Raw genomic sequence first — 24452 nt, forward strand, 5'->3', positions numbered from 1 at the left:
TTTCCTTTTTTTTTCTTTCCTGTCTTATAATTATTTTTCTTCACTATACTTAACTCCATATTTATTTATGTGTTTAATTAATTTCTGCCTTACCATGGGACTCTAAGTACTATGATTATGTGCACTCACCACTGGATCCCCAGCACCTAATATATTGCCTGGCATTTAATTAAATATTTTGCTGAATGAACACATGAATAAATAAATGAATGTGTCTGTAATAAAATGTAGTATATGTAATTTATATCCAAGTTATCACTGCCAGTTTTGCTTAAGAAGCTTTCTGCTATCAGTTCCTACTCCTCGAATTCACATTTCTTTATTAATTTAAAAAGGCATTTGTCTAGACAAGAACTTTCCTAAGCATCGTTCTATACTAGCACTATGCAACAGAAATATGTAAGCTACATATATAACTTCAAATATACTATCAGTCACATTATAAAAACTAAAAAGAAATAATCTTACTATGTTATTTAACCAGTATTTCTGAGACATCATTTCAATGTGAGATTGATAAAAAATATTGATGAAATATTTTACATTCTTTTCTTTATCCTGTCTTTGGAATTTGGTGGATATTTGTTTCATCATACCTCAGTTTGAACTAGCCCGATTTAAAGTGCTCAGGAACCACACGTGCCTAGTGGATGCTGAATGGGACAGTGCAGTTCTATAGAAATCACTTTCACAAGGAGTCTGACCAGCCTCAGCACCTAAAATTAGTGCCAGGAAAGCGTTCTTAAGTCAAACTTTCATCCAGAAGATCTAACTGTCCCAGTATAAGAGATGATTTAAACCAGATACAAGAGTGAGCCCCAACTCCTTCAGGATTCATTAACTTAGAAAGTTGTCTCTAGGAACAATTTAATGTTCATCTTCCTATTACATACTTTATCTTTTATCTAAATAGAAACTTTGCACCTCCTTATGATATGGGCCATTTTCTTTGCCAGCCATTCTATTTCTCCTTCAAAGCCAATTTATAATTGTCCATTTTTAGGTACTTCATGGCAAATCTGTCTGTTCCCTTGGCTGCCTAGGAAAGTTGGGGGGGTGTCTGTCCAAGCTCCCATGTCTAGTATACATTCTTTCAGTCTTCGTTATGCCTGCTTGGACCTCTGGAGGAGGCACCCGGAGAGCAGCGAAAGTCATGGTTTAAGGCCCAGAGCTGGAGCCGGACTGCTCCTTCGGTCCAGAAAGTGGCTCTCTCTCTGCCAGCACTATACGCACGCAACGGTTTTTAGGTGCTTCAACCTCACCCAAGAGCCACCGCCCACAGCGACAAACAGCATTAGCTGAGCACAAGACGAGCCCGACCCCGGCTTCACCACCTGCCCTTGGATAAAGCGGAAGGGGCGGGACATCCGCCCGGTCGGGAACACTTCCGGAAGTGACGTAGGAGTGTCAACATGCAAGATGGCGGCCCATCACCGGCAGAACACGGCGGGGCGGAGGAAAGTGCAGGTATGGGAGTCCCGCTCCTCGACCTCCTGGACGTGGCCTGCGGCCCCGGGCCCACCTGCAGCAAGCAGATGCCTCGGGCTGCGGTCGTCCAGGGTAGCGGCTTGGGGAAAGCGGGACAGGGCGCGGCCGGCGGTGAGGGGTGGGGCCGCGGCGCTAACGGCTTTGAGGAAGGGGCGGGGGGCGGCTGGCTGGGCCGGCCTGGGCCCAGTCCCGGGACCCTAGGGTGCGGGGTTTGGAGCTAGGGCTTGCCGGACTCCAGCTCTTTCGTCGGCTTGGGCTTGCGGGATCTGGATGGGCTCGTTTCCCGCCCACCTGCCTCCCCCTTCCCTTGCCTTTCACGAAAACGCTCTGCCCTATCCGCGTCTGAGGCGAGGCCTGCGGGCACTTCCCCGGCGGCGGCGGAATGGACCTGTGCGGGGGCGTGGCGGGGCGCAGATGGCTCTGCGGGGTTTCTGCGGAGGATTCTGCACTGGGGAGCCCTCTGCCTTTATTTATTTTTTTTTTTCTTTTTGCGGAAGCTTTGTCCCTTGTGAGGTGGAAACGACGTGGAAGTGTGCTGGTGTTAGTGGGGAAATTATCATTTTTATTAATTTTCTTCATCTTCATTGTGCATCCTTGATTCTTTCCTGTTTCTAATGATTTATTATCCAAGGGTAAAGAGTTATCTAACTCTTTCGTGTTTCTTTATGCCTTCGTGAATCCACTTTTATTTTGGGTACGATTAAGAGTTATCGCTACCTAGTATTTTCAGCTGTGCAAGGAGTAAAAGCCCTATTACAAGTGTTTACCTGCAAGTAAATTGTATATGGAGTGACGGTTTACGTGCTTATTCATTAAACGTTTACTGAGCACTTAGTTTAATCCCAAAGATGTGCAAAGAATTGAGACAGTGTGGGAATAAGTAATACCCAGGATCTCTTTATGAAACACATTATATGTAGTTCTGCAGATTGAAATCGATTGTTTAGTAGGTAAACGGGACAAAGTAATCCTTCAGTAAGGTAACCCCAGCAGTGGCTGTAGGCCATTGTCTTCTGGGCAGTTTACTTATTTGTTTTATTGATCTCATTGATCACTACAGTGACCTGAGCATTCACTAGATGTCTCTGAATTGAGTGAAATTAATAAGAATCTAAAATAGCTTACCGGTTAGGTGATTTTTAAATGCATCAGTAACAGGATTTAAGTAACCCCAGCATCCAAGCCAGGTGGGTGAGAATATGTGCTGTGGACTAAAATGTAACTGAAAATTGTCTTAATTGTCTTCTAGACACTAGAGTGGTACACTTCTTAGGGTAGTAAGGAGAGTTAATCAGGCATCTGTTACTTGCATTTAAATTTAAAGGCCATATAAAGTACAAGATGAGGAAATGTAAATTCACCACACTGTGTATGGAAAAATTGAGTGTTTTAATAAGCTGAATGTGAGCCATCACATGTTGAATGAGGGAGATAATTCCATTCTTTGCTGGTCATAGTACAAAACTACAGTTTGGGGTTCGGCACTTAGTACCTTGTTCTTGATAGGTCTAGCAATCAGATTGGTGAAGTAACCTGAAACTATTTCCTATGAAGAGCATCAAAAGAACCAAGATTAGCCTGCTGAAGATAGTTGCTTTCAGAATTTGTCCCCAAGGTATAGAAATAATGTGAGAAGCTACAGAGATAGATTGTATCTCAGTGAGAGGGAGAACTTTTGTTTATGGAAGTGTTTTTCAAACTAGTGCATGTTCGTTGCCAAAAAAAAACCCCACAAACAGTTCAAAGGTATAAATGGTAATTGTCCTCTACTCTTCAAAGAATGCTACTGTGGACGGTGTGATATATAACCCTAGACCAGTTTTTTTGTTTTTTGTTTTACTCTGAGCACTGTTGGCATGTTGGGCTGCATGATTTTTTATTCTTTATTGGGGGGGAGGGGGTTCAATGCATTATAAGTTGTTTTGCATCATCCTGGCTTCTGTCTACTAGATGTTAGCATCTATCCAGTGTAGACAACCAAAAATAACTAGATACTTTCAAATGTTTGCGGGAGGATAAAATTGCCCCTGGTTGAAAACCAATGTTCTATACCTCTTTGTGCATGTGTACCCAACTTACGTGATTTTCTTAACTCTAAACAAAGTCATAGTATTTATTGTTCAGTGTCTTGCTGTTTGTCAAAATTTTAAATACACATTCCCATTGACCCAGCAATTCCTCGTCTAAAAAATTGTTTTCCAAAAGTGCAAATGAGGGGCGCCTGGGTGCCTCAGTTGGTTAAGCGTCTGCCTTAGGCTCAGGTCATGATCCCAGGGTCCCTGGGATGGAGCCCTGCATCAGGGCTCCCTGCTCAGTGGGGAGTCTGCTTCTCTTTCTCTTTCTGCCCCTCCCCCCAGCTCATGTCTCTCTTGCTTTCACTTAGATTAATTTAAAAAAATTTAAAAAGTGCATATGCATATATCTGGTTGTGCAAGAGTGTTTATTTTAGGAATGCTGTCATTGTGAAAAAAATCTCAATGTCCAACAGTCATCACTTAGCAGATAAATACACTTATCTAGTGGATTAATTTGCAGTTGTTAAAAAGATAAGCTTGATCTGTATTATTAAAAAGGAAAGGTGTCCAGAAGTCAAAAAAACAAGTCAACATAGCATAGTCCCATTTCCACAAAGGAAATAATGTGTTTTAAATGTCTGGAAGGCTATTAACAGTGATTGTCTCTATGTATTAGATTATGTGATTATGGGTAAGGCAGGAAATGGGATATCTTTTATTTTAAAATATATATTAACTTCTGTATATTTGAGCTTTTTATAACGTTCTTTGTTTTTATAAATAAAATCTTTCCATTTTGGAGAAAGTATATATGGCTACCTAAATATATTTTGCCTTTTGGCTGTCTTGTACCAAGAGGCAGTAGCCCTGAGCTTCATTATTAAATTGTAGGCCAAAAAGAACCCTTGAGATTTATAATATTGATAAATAACCATTGGAGAGGGTCCAAACATACTGCTTATTAATTATAGACATAATGAAGAATGAGCACATGCCCTACCATCTTCAACTTCTCAGCAGCCTGGAGGTGAGTATGAGGGGGAGGGGTGAATTTGTGATTGGCAGAAACATGATCAGACAGTTAAATGTATGAATTCAGATAGATGATGCAGATTTTTTCCTGGTAATCAAGACATCAAAGCAAGTCTTTTCACTCCCTGGTTGTCCCTTACTGTTATTATTTTCCAGCAGCCACAGTCTATTGGTTGACTCACTCTCTTTCTCTCTCTCCCTCCCCGATTTCCTCCGTCTCCCTCTCTTGCTCTCTCCATCTTTCCTTCAGCTTGCTTCAGGATTCTTGGAATGAGGTTGTCACTGCTATTCCTGGTTTAGGAGCAACAACCATGCCCTAGTATCCAGTGATGTTTCAAGTATATACATACTTGGCCTTCCATAATAGGATTCTTTTCTTTGGAAATGACCCCAAATTCACCTTAACCAGGCTCACGTAATAAAAGACATGTATTGGCTCAGGTAAATGAAAAGTCAAGAGGTGGTGCTGGTTTCATGCAGATTTTGAACCAGCAGGCTCACTGTGACTCTCTAACCTAAGAAGTGCTGTAAAGTCAGCTTTACCATTGGGCTGCGGATGAGTTATCTTCTAGTCCCAAACTGGCAGCTCTAGGCCTTCCCTCTTGGTCGCTGTCCCACCCCAGTCCTCATGTCCTTTCACACAGTATTCAAAGCTTCGGTCTCTTAAGTAGCTCCTGTACATTTTCTTCTAGGATTTCCTTGCCTTGAGGAGCAGAAATGGGGATGGAGAGGCAACCAACAAAGGTCTCTTTTATCAATACTTACCTTTTTTCTCTGCCAAATATTTAGTTATTCCAGACCTATTCAGAGCTTAGTGTGGGTCCTTATTTCTGATTCTGAGTCCAAGTTCTGGGTTGGTTGTTTAATCTTTGAGACCTTTTTTTTTTTTTAAAGGAAGTAGAATGATGCCAAATCCTGACTTCTCAAGGAAAGACCCTTACAAATTAGCTGTATGTTCAAGATGAGTTACTTTTTATGTAGGATGGGTAGTAAAACAAATTATACCAATGTGTCATCCATTGGAACAGAGGTCAGTAAACTTTTTCTCTAAGGGGTCAGATGGTAAGTATTTTAGGCTTTGGCAGGCCATTTTACTATGTTATAACTACTCAGCTCTGCCATTATAACGTAAAAGCAGCCATAGACAATACCTAAATGAATAGATGTGGCTGTGTTCCAATAAAACTTTGTTTATAGAAACAGGTTTGGCCTGGATTAGGACCATGGGTGGTTTTTTACTAACTCCTGGAGGAGTTTTACTAATGCCCCCTGACTAGAAGAAGTCAAGCTAGAATTTGTCCTATTTTTATCTGCAAGACTACTTTTTAGAATAATTTTTAAAATCGGCACTCTTGAAATTAGGTACAAGTAGAAAGTAATGGTCCACAGGATTGAACAGGGAAAACAGATGTGAGAATTACTGTTATCTGGCCAATTTTTCTTGGCCAAATTTAGCCTGATTTAGCCTGATAGCTGGAAGTAGCCTTACACTAAAGAGCTGTGTGATTCCACTTACAGAACGTTATAGAACAGACAGAACTAATCTATGGTGAAAAAAGTCAACCATCTACTGTAGCTTCTGGCACATTACCAATAATTCTAGGGGTATTTAAGCTTGAGATGCAGAGACAGATCACATGAAGTTTAGTGGATCGTCCCTTGTCTGATTTCTTTATTTTGGGTCCCAGACAATTGCTGGAGAAATTAATCAGTGCTTACTAAGCCAGCTACAAATACTTAAGAGTGTAACCTAACTGGGTACTTGCTGCTGGGGGACTGCCATATTCTTCTCCGTATTAGTCCCTTTACATGTTTCTTCCAAAATGCATAGCTCCTACCAAAGGCCTGGCTTCCCGTCCCTTGCAGAGGTCTTAAAGTAGCCTCTGCTCTTCCCCCTGCCCCCTTTTTTTAAGCAAATTAAAATGGTCAGATATGAATCTTCCTCTCTGCTTTTGCCTGTATTCTTGACTGTTTAATGAGGTTTTTCCAGGACTTTGCTCACTCATTCATTGCTACTATCTCCAGCACCTTCTACTTTTCTTTTTCTTTTACTTCATCTCTTCTGCCTATAAAGCTTACCTATATCTTGGGGGGGGGGGCTGATGGCAGTAAACTTCATTTAACTTACTGTGACTTCTCTAACATTCTTTCTCCACTGGAATGAAAACTCCAGGGTTGCCTGGGTGGCTCTTTTGGTTAAGGGTCTCCCTTCACCTGAGATCATGATCTCAGGGTCTTAGGATTGAGCCATGTGTCAGGCTCCCTGCTCAGTCGGGAGTCTGCTTCTCCCTCAACTCTTCCCCCCTGCTCATGCGCTCATGCACTCTCAAATAAATAAATAAATATCTTTAAAAAATAAATAAAAGAATGAAAGCTCCAGGAGGACTGTTGTGCCCACTCACAAAATCCAGTGTTTAGAATTGAGCCTGGCCACTGGTGGATGCTTCATCAATATTTGTTGAAAGAACTGCATCCTGTTTTTCTTTTATCTACGGCCATTTTTTTTTTTTTGGATTTTATTTATTTATTTGAGAGAGAGAGTGAGTGAGAGAGAGGGCACACGAACAGGGGCAGAGGAAGAGGGAGACACAGACTCCCCTGCCAAGCAGGGAGCCCAACTCAGGGCTTTATCCCAAGACCCTGGGATTATGACCTGAGTGGAAGGCAGACGCTTAACCGACTGAGCCACCCAGGTGCCCCAATTTTTTTTCTTTAACAATAGGTTTTTAGGGGTGCCTGGGTGGCTCAGTAGGTTAGGTGTCTGGGTCTTGATTTTAGCTCAGGTCATAATCTCAGGGTTGTGAGATCAAGCCCCTCATTCTCTCTCTTGCCTCTGCTCCTCGCCCCCACCCCTTGCTCTCTCTCTCTCAGACAATAAGATCTTAATGTGATGTGTCTTGGAATATATCAGCATATACAGTTCATTTTCTTTTCTTTTTGTAAGATTTTATTTATTTATTTGAAAGAGCACGCATGAGAGAGCACAAGCAGGGGGTGTGGCAGAGGGAGAGGGAGAAGTAGAAGGAGAGGGAGAAGCAGGCCCCTGGCCGAGCAGGGAGCCGACACGGTGGTCGATCCCAGGACCCCCGGATCATGACCTGAGCCTCAGCTCAGGTTCGGGCTCTTGCTAGGATATCTCATGTGGTGCTACGATGAAGGGGAGTTGAAGTTGGCAGACACCCAGCCAAATGAGCCACCCAGGTGCCCCTCATCTTCATTCTTTAATGACCACTTAGAATGGATAATTTAGTCATTTCCTTTTTGAAGATACTATTGCTGGGGCGCCTGGGTGGCTCGGTTGGTTGGGCGACTGCATTCGGCTCGGGTCATGATCCTGGAGTCCTGGGATCGAGTCCTGCAAGGGGCTCCCTGCTCAGCGGGGAGTCTGCTTCTCCCTCTGCTCCCCCCATGTGCGCTCTCTCTCTCTCTCTCTCTCTCTCTCTCTCTCTCATCCTCGCTCTCTCAAATAAATAAAATCTTTAAAAAAAAGATACTATTGCTGTTTTGTCCATCATACTAAAATTTACTAAAAAAAAATTAATAGCAGTTAAAAAATAGTAAAGGAGGTCTTACAAAAGTAAACAAAAGGACAAAGATCCATAATATAGAAAGCATAAAAGATGAAGGATCGGTTTGAAAGTTCCAACATCTGACTGATGGGGGTTTAAGAAGGAGCAGAGAAAACAGATTATTAATGACTTGATAGGAGAAAGTTTTTCAGAGCTGAAGTGCCACAAGCTTCTAGGTTGAAAGGACTTTCTCAGTGCATAGCAAAATTAATTGATAAGGACCAAAAACTAAGTAAATAAAGCAGCAAGAAAATAGAGAAGATCCTACACACTTAGGAGTGAGGGGAGTGGGCAGGTGGTGGTACGGGAAAGAATGAAAATGAGATCATTTTAGAATGGACTGAAACGGAATGGCATTGAATTCAGTGGCAACACTGGGTGCTGGATTGGAAGTTGGAGCAGTGCCTTCAGAAGCAGAGGGGTTTTTTCTACATGGACTTCTTCACCCAGCCAAATCCAGTGTAGAGGTAAAGACCTTTTTAGGCTTGTGAGGGCTAAAATCACCTCCTGTGCACCTTTTCCGTGTTAGTTTCTTGAGGTCCTGGGAATGTGCTTCAGCAAAACTGGGGAGTGAACACAGAGAGGAGGAGACGTTGGAATGCAGGAATTCAGTGGCTCAAACCCAGCCCAGAAGAGCAGTACAGGGAAGCATCAAAGGTGACAGCTGTGCCAGCAGACAGAGAGGGCAGGTGGCCTGGGCCCGAGTGAGAAGATGTATGTTTCTGAGAGAAGATTTTTGGGCAAAGCGGGGTGGTCCGGGCTCTCGCTAGAATATCTCATGTGGTGCTACGATGAAGGGGAGTTGAAATTAAAGTAGAGGAAAGCGTTGAAGAAGGAAAGAAAGGGAGAATGCCAGGGAAAACAAAAAGCTCTCTAAGAAAGGAAATGTATTCATGATACAGCTCTTGGCTAGTCAGTAGACAGCAAGTACAGAGTCAAACAGTGTAGCTAGTGCTGGTGATTTATTCACCCGAAAATCGTGGTATATCTGTATCAGAAGAGTAGAGGGAGGAGTTACTGAGGGTAGTCCAGAGCTAGATCCCAGTCTACCATAGCCTGAGTAAATAGATAATGTCTAAAATGGAAGGTTATAGGATAAGCACAGTATTTTGAGAAAGGGAGTAACTCTTCAGAAACAACCAAGAGTTGAAATTAGTTACCCCTAGGAATTAAGACTGGGTATGGGAAGTCTTACCCAGACAGGGAGATGGTTTTTCATTAGTCTTTCTTTTTTTTTTTTTTTAAGATTTTATTTATTTATTTGACAGAGAGAGAGACAGTGAGAGAGGGAACACAAGCAGGGGGAGTGGGAGAGGGAGAGCAGGGAGCTGAGCAGGGAGCCCTATGCGGGGCTCGATCCCAGGACCCTGGGATCATGACCTGAGCTGAAGGCAGACGCTTAACGACTGAGCCACACAGACGCCCCTCATTAGAGTCTTTTCAGTATTATGGTATTTGATCTTCTGAATACAGGCAAGAATTACTTGGACAGAAATTAAATTATAAATTCAAAAAACTAATACGTGTCTTATCGTAAAACATTCATACCATATAAAAAAGGCACAAGTGAGTGACAGTCACCATAATTCCATCACTCAGGAATAACTACTGATAGTTTTATGTATGTATATCCTTTCAAACTTACATACTTGTTTTAAAATACACATTTAATATTCTGCAGCATTTTTATAATGTTTATTATTCACTACTCTGTTGGACATATTTCACTTCAAAAAAGACATCATGGCTTTCTTCCCATGTTGGTCAGTCTAGATCTACATCAACTTTTTTTTTTTAAGATTTTATTTATTTATTTGACAGAGACACATCAAGAAAGGGAACACAAGCAGGGGGAGTGGGAGAGGAAGAAGCAGGCTTCCCGCTGAGCAGGGAGCCTGATGCGGGGCTTGATCCCACGACCCTGGGATCATGAGCTGAGCCAAAGGCAGACACTTAACGACTAAGCCACCCAGGCGCCCCTACATCAACATTTTTAATGATTAAGTAGCATTCTCTTTTATAAGGTGTGTGCCAAAATTTACCCAACTAGGATACTTCTAATTCTTTGCCATTTTTAATCACACATCTGTAGTAGATACCCTTGAAGAGGTAGGCCTGGATTTGTTTTGCTAAGAATTACTTTCCACCTGGAATTAGGACCTGACAATCATGTTGTTATTCTCTGACCCTTTCCCATTGGACCAGTCACATAATCTGCCAGAAATTTGAACATTAAGATTCCTATTTGCAACATAGTCTCCACTATGAAATGTACTGAGAGAAGCAAATAAGGGGCCTTGGATCCCCAGCAAAAAAGAGATTGAGAGAGATTGAAATTGACATTGAAGGCATCTTGGTTCCGATGGCTTTCCAGTGTCTGATTCATACAATAATATTTATTGTGTGTCTTTTATGTGCCAGACACTATAATGAGGTACAGTGATAGAAGGAACAAGGCTGACAAGTTCCTTAACCTCTTGAAGCTTTTATTCTAAAGGAGAAGATATAACAAAAAGAAATACGGAGCGTGGTAAGAACTGTGCAAGAAATTGATAGGGTAAGTGATTGGGGAAGGAGATCAGGGGATGCTCTTCAGAAGAGGTGACTTTTCTGCTAAGACCTGAAGGGCCAGGATGAGCCAGACAAGATAAAAGCCAGGGGGAGGGTATTCCTGTGGGGATCGTAAAGGTCGGGGATGTTTTTGGCACAGGGAACAGTAAATACTGAAGCCCTTTGTGGGTGGGAAAGAGCTTGATGTGTTTGAGGAACAGAACAGAGTTTGGGGTGACTCTCATGAAAGAAGCTAGGGGGAGTTAGTTTGAGGTGAGTGTGAAGATGCAGGATAGATCCAAAGCATGTGAGGAATTTGAACTTTAAATGCAGTGAAAAACCTTTGGAAGACTTCAGAGAAGTGCCATGATTTTATTTTAAAAATGTCTCTTATGAGTCATGACCATATTTCCTGCCCTTGGACTCTGTTAGATATCCTTGTATTTTTATGTTAAATTCCCTCCCTCTTTAATTTAAGCTGGTTTGAGTAAGTATTACAGTTAGTTACACCCAAAAGACTAGGCCAAAAACAACAGTCTTGTCTTTGTGCATATAGGCCTGGCCCTTTTCATGTCTTTATTTATGTGTTTGTTGGCATTTTCTTTTCTTTTCAAAAAATTTCCTCTTGGTGATCTTTATTTCTCTGTCAGAGAGTTTGACAACTTCTTATTGTTTTGTATGGATTCTTTGTAGGTTCTCAAAGAGTTTTATCTTCCATATTTATTTCATTATTTTCCCAGATTTTAGATGTTTGCCTTTTAACCTTGCTCATCTTATTTTTTGATGTTCAGAGTTTTGTCTTGTTTTCCCTGAATAACAGCATTATTGAGATAAAATTTATGTGAACTCAACCTGTTAAAGTATACGATTCAGGGCTTTTTCATAAATTCACAATGTTGTACATTGATCACCTAATTCAGAGACTTTTGTCACCCCAAAAATAATCCTCATAACCATTAGTATTCACCCCCATTTCCCTCTCCTCCAAGTCCCTGGCAACCACTAATGTACTTTCTCTTTCTGTAGATTTACCTGTTCTGGACATTTCGTGGAAATACACTCCTAAAATAGGTGGCCTTTTGTAACTGGTCTCTTTAACTTAGCGTAATGTTTTTAAGATTCTGTCAGTGTTGGAACCTGTGTGAGTACTTCACTGCTTTTTAGGGCTGACTGAGATTCCATTGCACAGATAGACCACATTTTGTCTGTCTGTTCATCAGTTGGTGGGCAGTTGTTTCCACTTTTTGGCGGTTGTGAATAATGCTGCTGTGAGCAGTTGTGTACATCTGGAAGGTTTTGACTTGTGTTAGAGCAGCATTGGTCTTTTTCTTTGAAAAAATTACCCTGTTTCTTGTCATATTAGCAGAACCTTCTCTATGTAGAGATTATATATATTTGCCTGTCTTTTTAAAAGCATTTTTATGATTAAATTGTTAATTTTCAATCTTTGGTTCATATGCAAATTCATTTTGGTTTAAGATTTGGAGAAAGGATATAATTTTTCCCAGTGGAATCACAAGATGCTCCTAGATAACTTATTAAAGAGGTTATCATGCCCTCATTGATTTGAAACACTACGTTTATATCAAAATTAAAAATTTGTAGTAGGAATATATGTGTCCAATTTTTGTTTTATTCTACTGATCCTTTTTTCTGTATTCCTGTTGTGGTACTCCATTGTAATTCTTGTAGCTTTACCTTTTAAGACCTTTAAAGAATATCCTTTCATTTTTAAAAAAAGACTGGGTATTCCCCTGGAGACTACTGTGTGTATTTTGTCAACTTCTAGAAAGAATTCTGGTAGGACTCTGACCAAAGTTGGGTTAAATTCACAGATTTAGGAAAGAATTATTAATTTTGAATCTTCCTATGCTACAATATGGCATGTCTCCTTTATTCAAGTTGTTCTTTTATATACCTTGTACTGTTGGTTATGTATCTTCCTTGCAAAATATATTTCTAGTACTTTTGTTCCTATTGTAAATCATCTCTCCCCCCTCCACCCCCTCCCCCAGTTTTTTCTTAACTAGTTATTTCGTTAGATTAGGAATATTCTGCTTTGGGGCGCCTGGGTGGCTCAGTCGGTTAAGTGTCTGCCTTTGGCTCAGGTCATGATCCCGGGGTCCTGGGCTCCCTGCTCAGCGGGGGGTTGTCTTCTGCCTCTGCCCCTGTTCGTTCTCTCTTGCTCACTATCTCTGTCTCTCTCTCTCTCCAATGAATAAATAAAATCTTCAAAAATAAAAGGAAGGTAGGAAGAAACATTTTGCTTTGGGCTGCCTTTTTCTTAGTTATAGTTGCTTTTGCTTGATTTTCTTGGGTTTTCACTTGGAGCAGACAGGTTACCAACAGCAGAGTAGAGGAAAATGCTCTAAAGGAAATGGTTAGCATATTATAGGAACACAAAACTTCATTTTGTGTGGCAGGTCAGATGAGGCCTTTTTGAGGAAGCATCATTTAAACACATCTAAAGACTGCAACAGAGTGGTGGGGAAGAGCTTCCACACAGGGGGCCAGTGCGTGCAATGGTCCAGGGGCGCAGTGTGCCAGAATGGCGAGCAGCATGTGCAAAGATGAGTGACAGGAGAAGTGAGCAGGGCCCTTGAGGCCGGTCAAGGAGTTCAGATCAAATCATGAGTTTAGGAGAGTAAGCACCTGAAGAGGTTTTTGAGCAGAGATGAGACACAGTCAAATTTACATTTTTAAAAGATTCCCCAGCTGCTTTGTGGAAAATGGATTCAAGACGGACAAGAGTGGGGAGGAGTCTGGTTAGGAAGCTGTTGTAGTAAGTTAGCTTTATACCTGCTGATCCTGGACTAGGCTGAGCCTGACATCATGAATGTCATTCTTCTCCACTTCTCAGTGTTTCAGTCTCTACTGAATATAGTAGATATATTTTTATATTGGAAAACATGGGATTTTGAATTTCAGATTGGCTACTAGTAGGCTACATTTTATTATTGCATGTCTTACAACTTCATAAAAAGCAAATCTGGACGTATTTATCAGGTTTCCTATGTTATTCGAGATGAAGTGGAGAAGTACAACCGAAATGGAGTCAATGCCCTGCAACTGGATCCAGCACTGAACAGACTTTTCACGGCCGGTCGGGACTCAATCATAAGAATATGGAGTGTCAATCAGCACAAGGTAAGGCAGGGATTGAGTTTTATACTCAGTAAATGTTAGTCTGTCTAATATGGCACCTTTCACAGTTTCAGATTTAATCTCTGAGCAATGAGTTATTTGGTACACTGCAACCAGAATTCTGTAAGCCTCTGAGAAAAACAACCCTAGGGGAGTATTCAAAACTGCTTTAGCTAAGGTAGGGACTCCATAAACTTAGGTGTGTGATAAGAGATCTCTGCTACAAAGAAACAAAGAAATCCGTCTGGTGGGAGGATTACTTTCAACAATTTATATTTTCCTGTTCTTGGCAACCATTTTCAGTGCTTTAAAAAAAAAAAAAGTTGAATATGCTTTGTTACATTTATAATTAATCTGGAAGAAACATTTGATTTCTTTCTTTAAAAGTGATTAGGGTACCCAAAAAATCCATAAGGTCTTACTTACTAGATACTATAAGGTTGATATAAAAATAGACAACATGGTCGACTTCTTCAGGAGATTTAAAGTCTGTTTTCTTAAACAGAGAAAGGACTTAAATCTATGTAAAAATAAATCCCCAGTCAACTGGAAAGGAACTCTTTTTGTATTTTGTTTGAATGCCTGTATTGTGAATGACATAGGAAGGAAGATTCAGGGAAGGAGAAAGAGCATTTATTGAGCTCCTAGCCATGTACCAGATATACTCTTAGTCCTTTCCTATCCAATGTGGTTTTAATTCTCACAACAACCCTTCAAGGCAGCTGATACGATTCATTTCCATAGATGGGAAGACGGGCTCAGAGAAACCCATGGTTAAATAACTGGTAAGTGACAGAGAATTAGCTCCCAGTCTAACTTGAGAACCCTGGTGCTTGACCTTGTAGTTTTAAAAGTCTCCGTCTCTCTAGCAAGCTGTGCAAGTCTGATGTTCAGTCAAAAAGAGCCACTATTCTGCACAGTTGCTGGATAATGTTTCTTCAAATGGACTTTGGTCCAGTGGGCTTTAAATTTTTTAACCAATGGAAATAGTGGTGGGCCAGTATCAAAAAAATGGAAACTAAGAATACTATGGCTTTGAAATATTTCTTGGAACTCACATTTAAATTGGAATGTCACCTTCTAGGAATTAACAGTATTTCAAATAAATTAAGGAAAACAACACTCACAAGAACTTAAGCCTGAAAGAATCTAGAAAGCTACCTACCCTTCCCTTAGACATCTTTTTTCCGGTCTTCATTTCATGACAAGACTAAGTAGCATCATTTCTCAAATAAACTTGTAGAGAGCTGTTCTCTTCACCCTTGAAGAGTCTTGAACTTGCCTGTGTTCAGTGTATGATGTAACTAAATGCTCTTTAAAAGGCCTCTCCTGGTAATTAAGCCAAGAGAGAAAAATGGAAGAATCTCAAGTTACTGAATTGATACGGTGGCAGGGCTAGTACTCCTTTAAATTTGGACTTCAGTTCTTCTCTGAAGGACTGTAGATATCATGAGGAAAACATTTAATTCAGAAGGTAAAAACCTTAGTAGGAGATTAAGAGCAAAAATGTTCATCTCCTTCTGCAGTCAGGCTGGGCTCCTCACTACTCTCGTTCAGCCACATCTTCATTTCTGGGTCTGCTGTCTGCTGTGAGCCTTTACCACCCCCGATCCAAATCCCTCAAGCCTGCAGATCTGCTCACATCCTGTCCTTCCTAGGAAACCCCTGCCTGTAGCACTCTGTGTTATATGCAGTACCTTGCCCAGATCTTGTTGCCTTTGCTAACTTAAGATATAAAAATTAAGCATTTGTCCTAGAAACCTAGGCTTTCATCAGTAACAAAACTCCTAAAACAAAACTTCTGTTTACATCTGTTATATGGAAGCACCAACTGTTTGATGAAATTCTACTCTGGGGGTGCCTGGGTGGCTCAGTCGGTTAAGCATCGGACTCTTGATTTGGGCTCAGATCATGATCTCAGGGTTGTGAGATCAAGCCCCACATTGGGCTCTGCTATGTGCGTGGAGCCTGCTTAAGACTCTCTCTCTGCCCCTTCCCACCCGCTCAGGGTGCATTCATAGACGTGGGCACGTGCGCATTCTCTCTCTCTTAAATAAATTCATTCATTCTACTCTGAATTCAGTTGTCAATTTTAAGACCTGAGAGCAGTGTGTCACATTAATTGAAGAATGTAGACATATCTCTAATTTGTAATATATTTCATCCTCTAATGTAAACTCATGACCTTACAATTTTTCTTTTAATTTTAGCAAGATCCATACATAGCATCTATGGAACACCATACCGATTGGGTAAACGACATTGTACTTTGTTGTAATGGGAAAACATGTAAGTACTTCTTTGGATTATTGGGCTTCTAGAAGTTTTTTATTCAATTTGATATGCTTTTCATTTTTTATGTACTTTTTTTTAATTGAAGTTTGGCATACAAACAGAAAAGCACACACACCTTGAGAACACAGCTTAGTAAATTTTATAAGGTAAACACCCATGTCTACATACAGATTACTAGAAGGCCCCTTGGACTGTCCTTTCAGTCACTCCCTTATGCCCCAAGATAACTGCTTTCCTGTCTTCTAAACACTGTAGATTAGTTTTGCCTGCATTCGAACTATATATAAATAGACTCATAACAATATGTATTCTTTTAGCCTTATTAATGTCTCTTTTCGTTCTTATTATGGTAAGATCCATTTCTTGGTCTTGCAGTCTGTGTTAGAGAAATTTTTTCAATCAGATTAGTTGCTCCTTCAACTGGAACATTAAAAAAAGTTTGCCTATTTAAAAAAATATTTGAGGGGTGCCTGGGTGGCTCAGTCAGTTAGGCGTCTGCCTTTGGCTCAGGTCATGATCCCAGGTTCCTGGGATCAACCCCCAAGTCGGGCTCCCTGCTCATCAGGGAGTCTGCTTCTCCTTCTGCACCTCCCCCTGCTCGTGCTCTTCTCTCTCAAATAAATTTAAAAAAATCTAAATAAATATTTGAGACAAAATACAATAGGTTCTAGGAAGAGCTTTTAGATTGTGTGTGTGTACACGTGTGTGTGTGTGTGTGTGTGTGTTAAGAATACTATAAATATTCAAGAATATATGTGTGTCTGTGAACATTAGTTTGAAAGTATGTTGCATTGTTATAAGTCTTTAAAATGGTGAAGTCTTACTACTCGGGTTTGTTTATTCTTGCATCTTCTAGTAATATCTGCTTCTTCTGACACGACAGTGAAAGTGTGGAATGCACATAAGGGATTTTGCATGTCAACACTAAGGACACATAAGGTAAAACAACAAACGTAATTTTTGGTGTCTCTAGTATAATATTGAGATCTCGCTACTTTATGTGGCTCATTTTCTTACTGATCTAGTAGATAATTGTATGTGTGTTCTGTTACAGGATTATGTAAAGGCCTTAGCATACGCCAAGGATAAAGAACTGGTAGCTTCGGCTGGGTTGGACAGACAAATATTCCTTTGGGATGTGAATACTTTAACAGCCTTGACTGCCTCAAATAACACTGTCACAAGTAAGGTGTTTGAAAAATATTTCTTTAAAAGTAATTCAAGTTGATATAAATAGAGAATGGTTTATGAAACATCTTTGATAGGTTTGCATTGAGGCAGTGGTTCATATTTTGAGAGTGCTTCTACCTACAGTGTTCTAGCCCCCAAGAGTATGATTGAACAACAAGGAGCTAGTTCGTCACTGCACCATTTTTATGGTAACTTCTTCATGTGTAACCTGGTTATTTTTGTCCGTGTGCATGTCTTAGCTCCCTAGCTAAAGTGTAAGTTCCTTCAGGGCAGAGGAATCTGTCTTATCACCACTTTGTACCTCCCACAGCATTGCCTGGCCCAAAGCCACAGTTTCAGCAGATACTGTTGATAGAAGTGGTGATTACTTGACAAAGTAGGGAGTTTCTGACTCTTAAAAGTGTTACTATGTCTTATGAGCCCTTGAGTTGATGGCCAAGATGGAGAATACCCAAAGGAAAGACAGAAAAGTCCTCCAATACCGATTTTGTGGGACCCTTAAACAATCCAGCAGGTTTCAAAAGAGTTCAGAGAGGTTGGATACCTCCGGAGGCAATTTGGAGACATTCACAGTAGGTTAATAGCACAGGTGCCTCACCAGCTAAGATATCTCAGATTACCAGGTTAGACCCAAACAAGTCTAGATTTGAAACTCAGCCTCACAGTTGGCTCACCCTATTAGAGTCCTCTAGGCTAGAAAGTCTGTGTTCAGGATCTGAACTATCTAGATCCCTACATATTAGGTCCAATTTGTCATAACTGTGGAATACTCACATTGACATAGCCAAAACAGTCGTAATATAATCTAGGATGTGCCAGGAAGGGCACATTAGGAGACTGATGTTTATAATTTCTTGAATATTCTGCCCTTTCCCCAGGAAATATACAAAGTTCTAAACACTACCCCCCTCTGTTCTCTTTGATTTTTCAGCAGTGCATTATTGTAGTGATTCAGCAACTGGTCCCTGCTGAGGGCTGTCATGACACACATCGGGTCTCTCTAGATGTAGGGTCTGCCTCAAAGAGACACTGACAAGAGGGAACAAAGCAAAAGAAGTCAGGATTGTCCCAAGGTCAGAGACCAGGCTTACGGGTACAGATTCTGCAACAGATAGATACATCTTGCTTAGAATTGTTTAAAGAGGTTACCACACAGGTTGATTTATAATTATAGAAACACTAATTGCTAACATTTTTTGAGTACTTACTACAATCGTTTTCTAAATATACGTATTAACTGCTTCATTCATAACTTCTCAGTATGTTTGTTTATATTTTTTATTGAAAATTAGGATCATACTGTATAGACAGTTTTGTATGCAACTTTTTTCACCTCAGTGAAACTGAGTTCTGAATCAAAGAACATGAACATGATTCTTGCTACACATTGCCTAATGTCCTTCCAAGAGTTGTACCAACAAATTGTACTTATCCCACAAGTAATGTTTAAGAGTACCATTGAACTGTTTTTTGAGAATTATTACCTTATTGAAAATCTGAATTGGTGGGTGAAAATAATATTTTTTGCTTTGATTTGTGTTTCCTTGAAAATAGTGAGTTTGGACATATTTTTCATATTTATTGGCACAAGTATATCTTTGAAAATACCTTATGTGGATAGTTTTTAAATGGCAGTGCAATTCAATTTAGCAAATATTTATTGAGCACTTGTGTATGCTCAAATCTAGAAATGATGTAAATTTTGATAACAGTCTTGTTTAGAATGACCTCCATCATCGCTAGACTTCTTTTCCTTAGAGCACTCACAAAGATAAGATTTTCTAAACCGAATAAACTTACAGTTTTTGCTGACTAGCTGCCAAACAGCTGATGATTTTGTTAACATTTAGCTTCCTTTATTTCTAATAGCTTCTTCTTTAAGTGGGAACAAAGATTCCATTTATAGCCTGGCAATGAATCAACTGGGAACAATCATTGTATCAGGGTCCACTGAGAAGGTACGGGGGAGCTTAACGGGTATATCTTAACACTGGAAAACAAAGACCCAAAATAATTTGATCTGTGTAATTACTTAATATACAGACCATGGTTTTGCTTGGTGGGTGCTAAGGAAAGGTTTTATTTGAACAAACGAGAATATAACTGTATAATTACTGTCGTGTGTGGTGATGGGGGCGGGTTGGATGGGTGGAGGAGGCCTATTTGTGTTTTGACGTTAGAAAGGCTTCCTCCTACTTGAAAAGATTGGGGGCCTCAGACAGTGTCCATTGGTAGAACAATATTTCCTTCTCAGAATGTAATGGTTGTCATTTAACTTCTAAATCATTTATTATTGAAATTTGTTCATATATGTATATATACTGTTTGTATAATATTTTGTTAAAATACACAGGTTTTAAGGGTATGGGATCCAAGAACATGTGCAAAACTAATGAAGCTGAAAGGACACACAGACAATGTCAAAGCACTGCTGTTGAACAGAGATGGTACACAGGTATGCACTTGCATGTGCACGTTTACCTAATAACCTCGTCCAAAATTTCATGCACCAGAAACTTCCCCGCTTTGTTGCCTAGGTTGATTTCAACCCAAAGCCACACATATCATATTATGGTCTACTTTTAAATCCTTAAAATACTCAAATTGTATGTAATAGTAATCCACATTTTGAAATTACTCTGTTTGCATCACTTCTAAATAAAGGCCAAACAAAAAGTTCCCTCAGAATAATTCTAATGCCAACAAGTATATGCAGTTATGATGTGTATAGGATAAAATAATTTAAAATGTCACTTTGTGTAAAGCAGAAGGAAGTTTTGGTATTGAATGCTTTGTGCTGGTAAATTAAGGGGAAATTTCCTGACAATGGGTTTGACTTTGGGCAAATCCTGTCATTTGACTGTATAGATACATTTTATACAGTTTATAAGTTTAGTTATCTGACGTAATACTTAAGAGTCAGCATTTCAAAGAAAAACATTTTGGTAATGTTCGAACACGTACTGGTACTCTAGTACTTTGTTGGGTACATAATTCAGTTTGTTCTGTAGCAGTGGGAAAATGATGTTTTATCAATGTAGATAATAAAAACAAAAACTGAGCACCATTTTCAGTTAAGACCTACCTCTACCCTGTATTCCTACCTCCCCCAGCCATGTTTTCTCATAGGCCAGGGAGAAGCCCAGAGCTAACTGGAATTGATTGCGAACGGGTTAGGAAAGGGAGAGTAGGGAGGTGGTGCGATGGGAGGCACCATCACTCCTGTGGAAATTACATTACAGAAACTGCCTCACACATGAATTAGAGAAACCTTTGTCTCCAGAGGGAAGAGGAAGGTTTGGAAAACTAGCCAAAACCAGGAACTCATCTTCAGAACCAGGCAAAGAGAGGCTTGAAGATGCCCATGGAGGTCTTTGGAGATGTGGAAGGATCTCAGTGTTAATGTACGGTGTGGCCTTGAGAGAACTTCACGTTGCTAGTCCTTAGTTGACTCATCTGCAAAGCAGGGACCATAATATTTAGTTTGTATAGTTGGTAAGAAGATTAGAAATAGTAAGTATATTCTTGTCTGTAGGCCATGGCATTTTCTAGTGTCCTTGAGTTCCTTTACAGCTCCATTTTCCTGGGAGTCTAAGAAGCCAGTTCGGTCAGCTCCTCACTGTTCTGCAGGGTAGCTGCTGGGCTACATTTGAGATGGCTGCACCGGCCTTGTTCTGTGGGCTTTGTTCAGGATTTGACTGCATCCTCTGGTCTTCATGGGACTGCGCAAAAATAGGGGGCTGTGGACAAGATGGTTTTCAGAAGGAGGCTTTGGGCTTGGCAGACTTTCTAAAGCTCCTCCTGCTACTATACTCCTTGCCTTGTTTCCTCTATAGTCATGAATGTGCATTTACCTAAGACAATTTAAGTAGCACATATGGTTACAGATGTAGTTCATGTAAAGTCAGCTGCGTTTACTCCAAGCAGACCGCTTAAAAGGCTGCCCTTGGGCGGTAGAGCGCATAATTAGGCAGATACCATCCTCCTCGAGTTCCTTCTCCATCCATTTGCCTTCTTGGCAGCTAGAGGCGAAATGTAAACTTAACCCCCAACTACACAACACACTTATATTAGGGAATTGATCAACAAAACAGCAACAATAACTACTTGTTTGGGCCAAAGGAAGAAAAAAGAAAACTTTACGTACTGATTCTCAAACTCTTGTAAGATACAAGAGAAATAGTTAACAGTTACTGGACCAGAGCTTGCACTGCATCCCGCAGAGATGCCCTGCAAGCTTCTAATGTAGGATCTCTGGTGGCATCATGAGTCAGAGACTTGTGATAAGATACGTATAACAGGCCAGTGAATCCCATGGACAGCCCCTTCCTTTGTTGTGTTGTTGTTATTTAGCAAGCCTTACTGTTTGAGGTTTGTCGCCACGGCAGTTGTTTTGACTGGTGCCAACATTACTGGGCTGAGCCACCTGACATTTCATCCCTTGTACTTGCTCAGGCAACTGCTTGAGGAACTGGGACAATCTGCCATCTTGGTTTGAGTCAGTGACATCCTCGTGTGTCCCTTACAGGGTTTTCCTATAATTGAAGTCCTGCCGAACCTAGCTAAAAGTCAAGGGGTCTTTAAGCATCAGGCCACTCCTTGCCCCGACTTACCTTGCCCACTTGGCTGCTGTCTGTGGCAGTTACAATTGCATATGAGTGACCATCCCAGAAACACTTAGTTGGTCAACAGCCGCCTGGCCTCAATACACTGGCCGCCCTCGTTTCTATTGGCAAAAGCACAGCCACCTGATCAGGGCTGTAGAGTCTGTGCCTCTAAGTCTCATGTAGTAAAACCATCCAGGTCCGAGTCCCAAGAGTTACTCCTAGTGACAGGGTCTTCACGTTTATCCAGTGGAAGGGGGAGTAGTGGGAAATGTCTGATGACTACTCTAGCTCCTGCATGGTAGCAGGCACTAGACTTCCTATTAAATAAGCACGTCCTTCAGCCATACTACCAAACACTGCAAAGAAGTTCGCCGGCATTGTACTTTAAAAGTAATTGTTGTCTACTTGGGGGCCTCCTTTTTAGCAGTCTTAGAGTACAGTTACCATCAGAGTTTATTTTATGTTCAATATCAGAGTTGATATAGCTCTGTTCCCTCATCTTTTAGCTGTACGCTTTGGGTTTGGAACTTACCTCTTTCCCTTGCCGCAAGTTGCCTAGGCTGTGAGAACTTCAGCCCATCACCTTAGCTTCCCTTATCCTGAAGTTGTCAGACCTTACTCCCTCTGGATACATGGCCTAGGATCTGAGGGATCAAAGCTACACTAACAGCTTTGCTACCTCAGAGTAGCAGCTCTTCCTGGACAGGGGAGCCCTTCCTTGCTCTCTCTCCATCAGATTGTATGGGTCCTCCCACAGGCATGTGGGAGGTCTGCTTGTAACTTCCTCCGGACAGTTTCATTGTTGGTTAGGCTCTTGGTTGCCTTGTACACCAGTCAGAATAGGGGATTAAAACACTGATGCTCCTGGCAACTTCTGGGGGAGTGTCCTAGTGGGTGTGCATTTAACTAAACACGTCCAGAGTGCTAAAGGCCCCTTCCAGTCACAGACATGCCAATAAATCTTAATATTCCTTAAGGTCTCATCTATTCAGACACTTTCTAAATCTCCAGGCCCACAACTATCTTCTCTTCTTTGAAGCTCTTTGCCTACTTAATTTCTTACACCAGCACCAGCAGTTGCTTCTTCTTGATGCCATTTTTTCCCCAAAGAAGTAAGTATTTATTCTCTTCTGCAAGTCACCACAGTAACTGGTAGTGAACCCCAGGCATGCTGAATGTGAATGTAGTGTGGCTAATTCAGCCTCTTTCTGTCGGAGTGTGCTCAGCCCTAGTTTGTGTGCCAGCAGCTTCTATGTATTTGGTGCTCCTGAGCCTTTAGAAAGTGTCAGAATTGCTAATGCTAACTCTGAATGCTGGAAGTCCACATTTTATATTAATAGATGTTGAACTTGAGGCTCAGATGGGAGGTATGCAGGGTCACAAAGAGTGAGTGGTAAGCCCAGGACTAGATTTTGCTTCTGACTCCTGTTGGTAGAATGTCAGAGACCTGGCAGGCCAATTAGGAGCGTGTTGCCGTGAGGGAGAGGTGAGACAGAGGTGTGACCTAGGGCTCCAAAAGACCTGCTGGCCTGGTGCAAATCTCGTCAAGCTTAGTGTACAGAATGACCTGGAAAGCCTATCAAAACACAGATTGGTAGACCCTTCCAGAGTTTCTGCCTCATTAGGTTTGGAATTGGACCAGGAATCTGCATTTTTAACAAGTTCCCAGGGGATGCCGATTCTGCATGTGGCCAGGTAGGAGAGGAGAAAGACGGTTTTGCTCAGAAGTTTCCCCTGCTTGAGCATGTACTGTTGCCTTTGGTCATTTCAGCCTGTGGTGCGTGCTTATCAGAGGTCTTTATCAGAGGCAGAAATACAGGTTGTTAGAGGTGGGTGTTTGACAGTGTAGAGGCAGGAGAGGCACCAAGTGCAGAGCACAGCAAAGCAGGAAGTTTTCCAGCCAGAACTTTTTCTAACTTTAACTTTCTTTGTTTTCAGTGCCTTTCCGGCAGTTCTGATGGGACAATTCGCCTTTGGTCCCTTGGCCAGCAGAGATGTATAGCAACGTACCGAGTCCATGATGAAGGTGTTTGGGCTCTGCAAGTCAATGATGCCTTCACGCACGTGTATTCTGGAGGAAGGGACAGAAAGATTTATTGTACAGACCTGAGAAACCCTGACATTCGGGTACTAATTTGTGAAGAGAAAGCACCAGTTCTCAAGGTATGTCCTAAATTTAGTTTTGTGGTTAAGATTGTTACATGTGCTAGCCAAATCCGGCAAAATCTATTAAAACAGGAATCAGCTATGGGGTTGTAAAAACAGGTATTTTAATTTCCATTAGTCACTTGTAGAAGAAATTGTGACTTTTTGGGTACCTCAGTGACACGTAGCTGTCCCGCTGGCGAATCCTAGTGCAATTTCCCCATGTTGCTCCTGAGCTCAGTTGGCTTTCCTAACCGGTCCTTAGTGGAGGAATGTGACAAGTTCAGGTATCTGTAAGCAGACAACACCAAAGCACAAGTGTGTCCAATGCCTCAAGAGGGAGGTTGTGGAAGAGTTGCTCCAGAAGAAGAGAGAACAAGCCAGTTCATACTCCAAACCATGACTGCCTCAAAGTA

General features: G+C 41.2%; 1 protein-coding gene across 3 annotated transcripts in view; it reads left to right on the forward strand.

Moving 5' to 3' along the window:
* Nucleotides 1-1376: 1376 nt before the first annotated feature.
* The window catches only part of WDR48 (WD repeat domain 48), a 44134-nt gene continuing 21058 nt past the window's right edge, over nucleotides 1377-24452 (forward strand). The window contains exons 1-10 of one of the 3 annotated variants that reach the window (XM_027582364.2): nucleotides 1435-1467; nucleotides 4475-4530; nucleotides 5228-5279; nucleotides 13661-13801; nucleotides 16009-16087; nucleotides 16950-17032; nucleotides 17148-17277; nucleotides 19154-19242; nucleotides 19638-19739; nucleotides 23830-24054. In XM_027582364.2, coding sequence (XP_027438165.1) covers nucleotides 5253-5279; nucleotides 13661-13801; nucleotides 16009-16087; nucleotides 16950-17032; nucleotides 17148-17277; nucleotides 19154-19242; nucleotides 19638-19739; nucleotides 23830-24054 — 876 coding nt within the window. In that variant the 5' untranslated portion in view covers nucleotides 1435-1467; nucleotides 4475-4530; nucleotides 5228-5252. Of the gene's footprint in view, nucleotides 1468-4474; nucleotides 4531-5227; nucleotides 5280-13660; nucleotides 13802-16008; nucleotides 16088-16949; nucleotides 17033-17147; nucleotides 17278-19153; nucleotides 19243-19637; nucleotides 19740-23829; nucleotides 24055-24452 lie in introns of all 3 variants that reach the window. The other 2 variants (XM_027582361.2, XM_027582363.1) reach the window with 2 other exon arrangements.

This window comes from Zalophus californianus, chromosome 1 (assembly GCF_009762305.2).
Source record: "Zalophus californianus isolate mZalCal1 chromosome 1, mZalCal1.pri.v2, whole genome shotgun sequence".
Taxonomy (NCBI): domain Eukaryota; kingdom Metazoa; phylum Chordata; class Mammalia; order Carnivora; family Otariidae; genus Zalophus; species Zalophus californianus.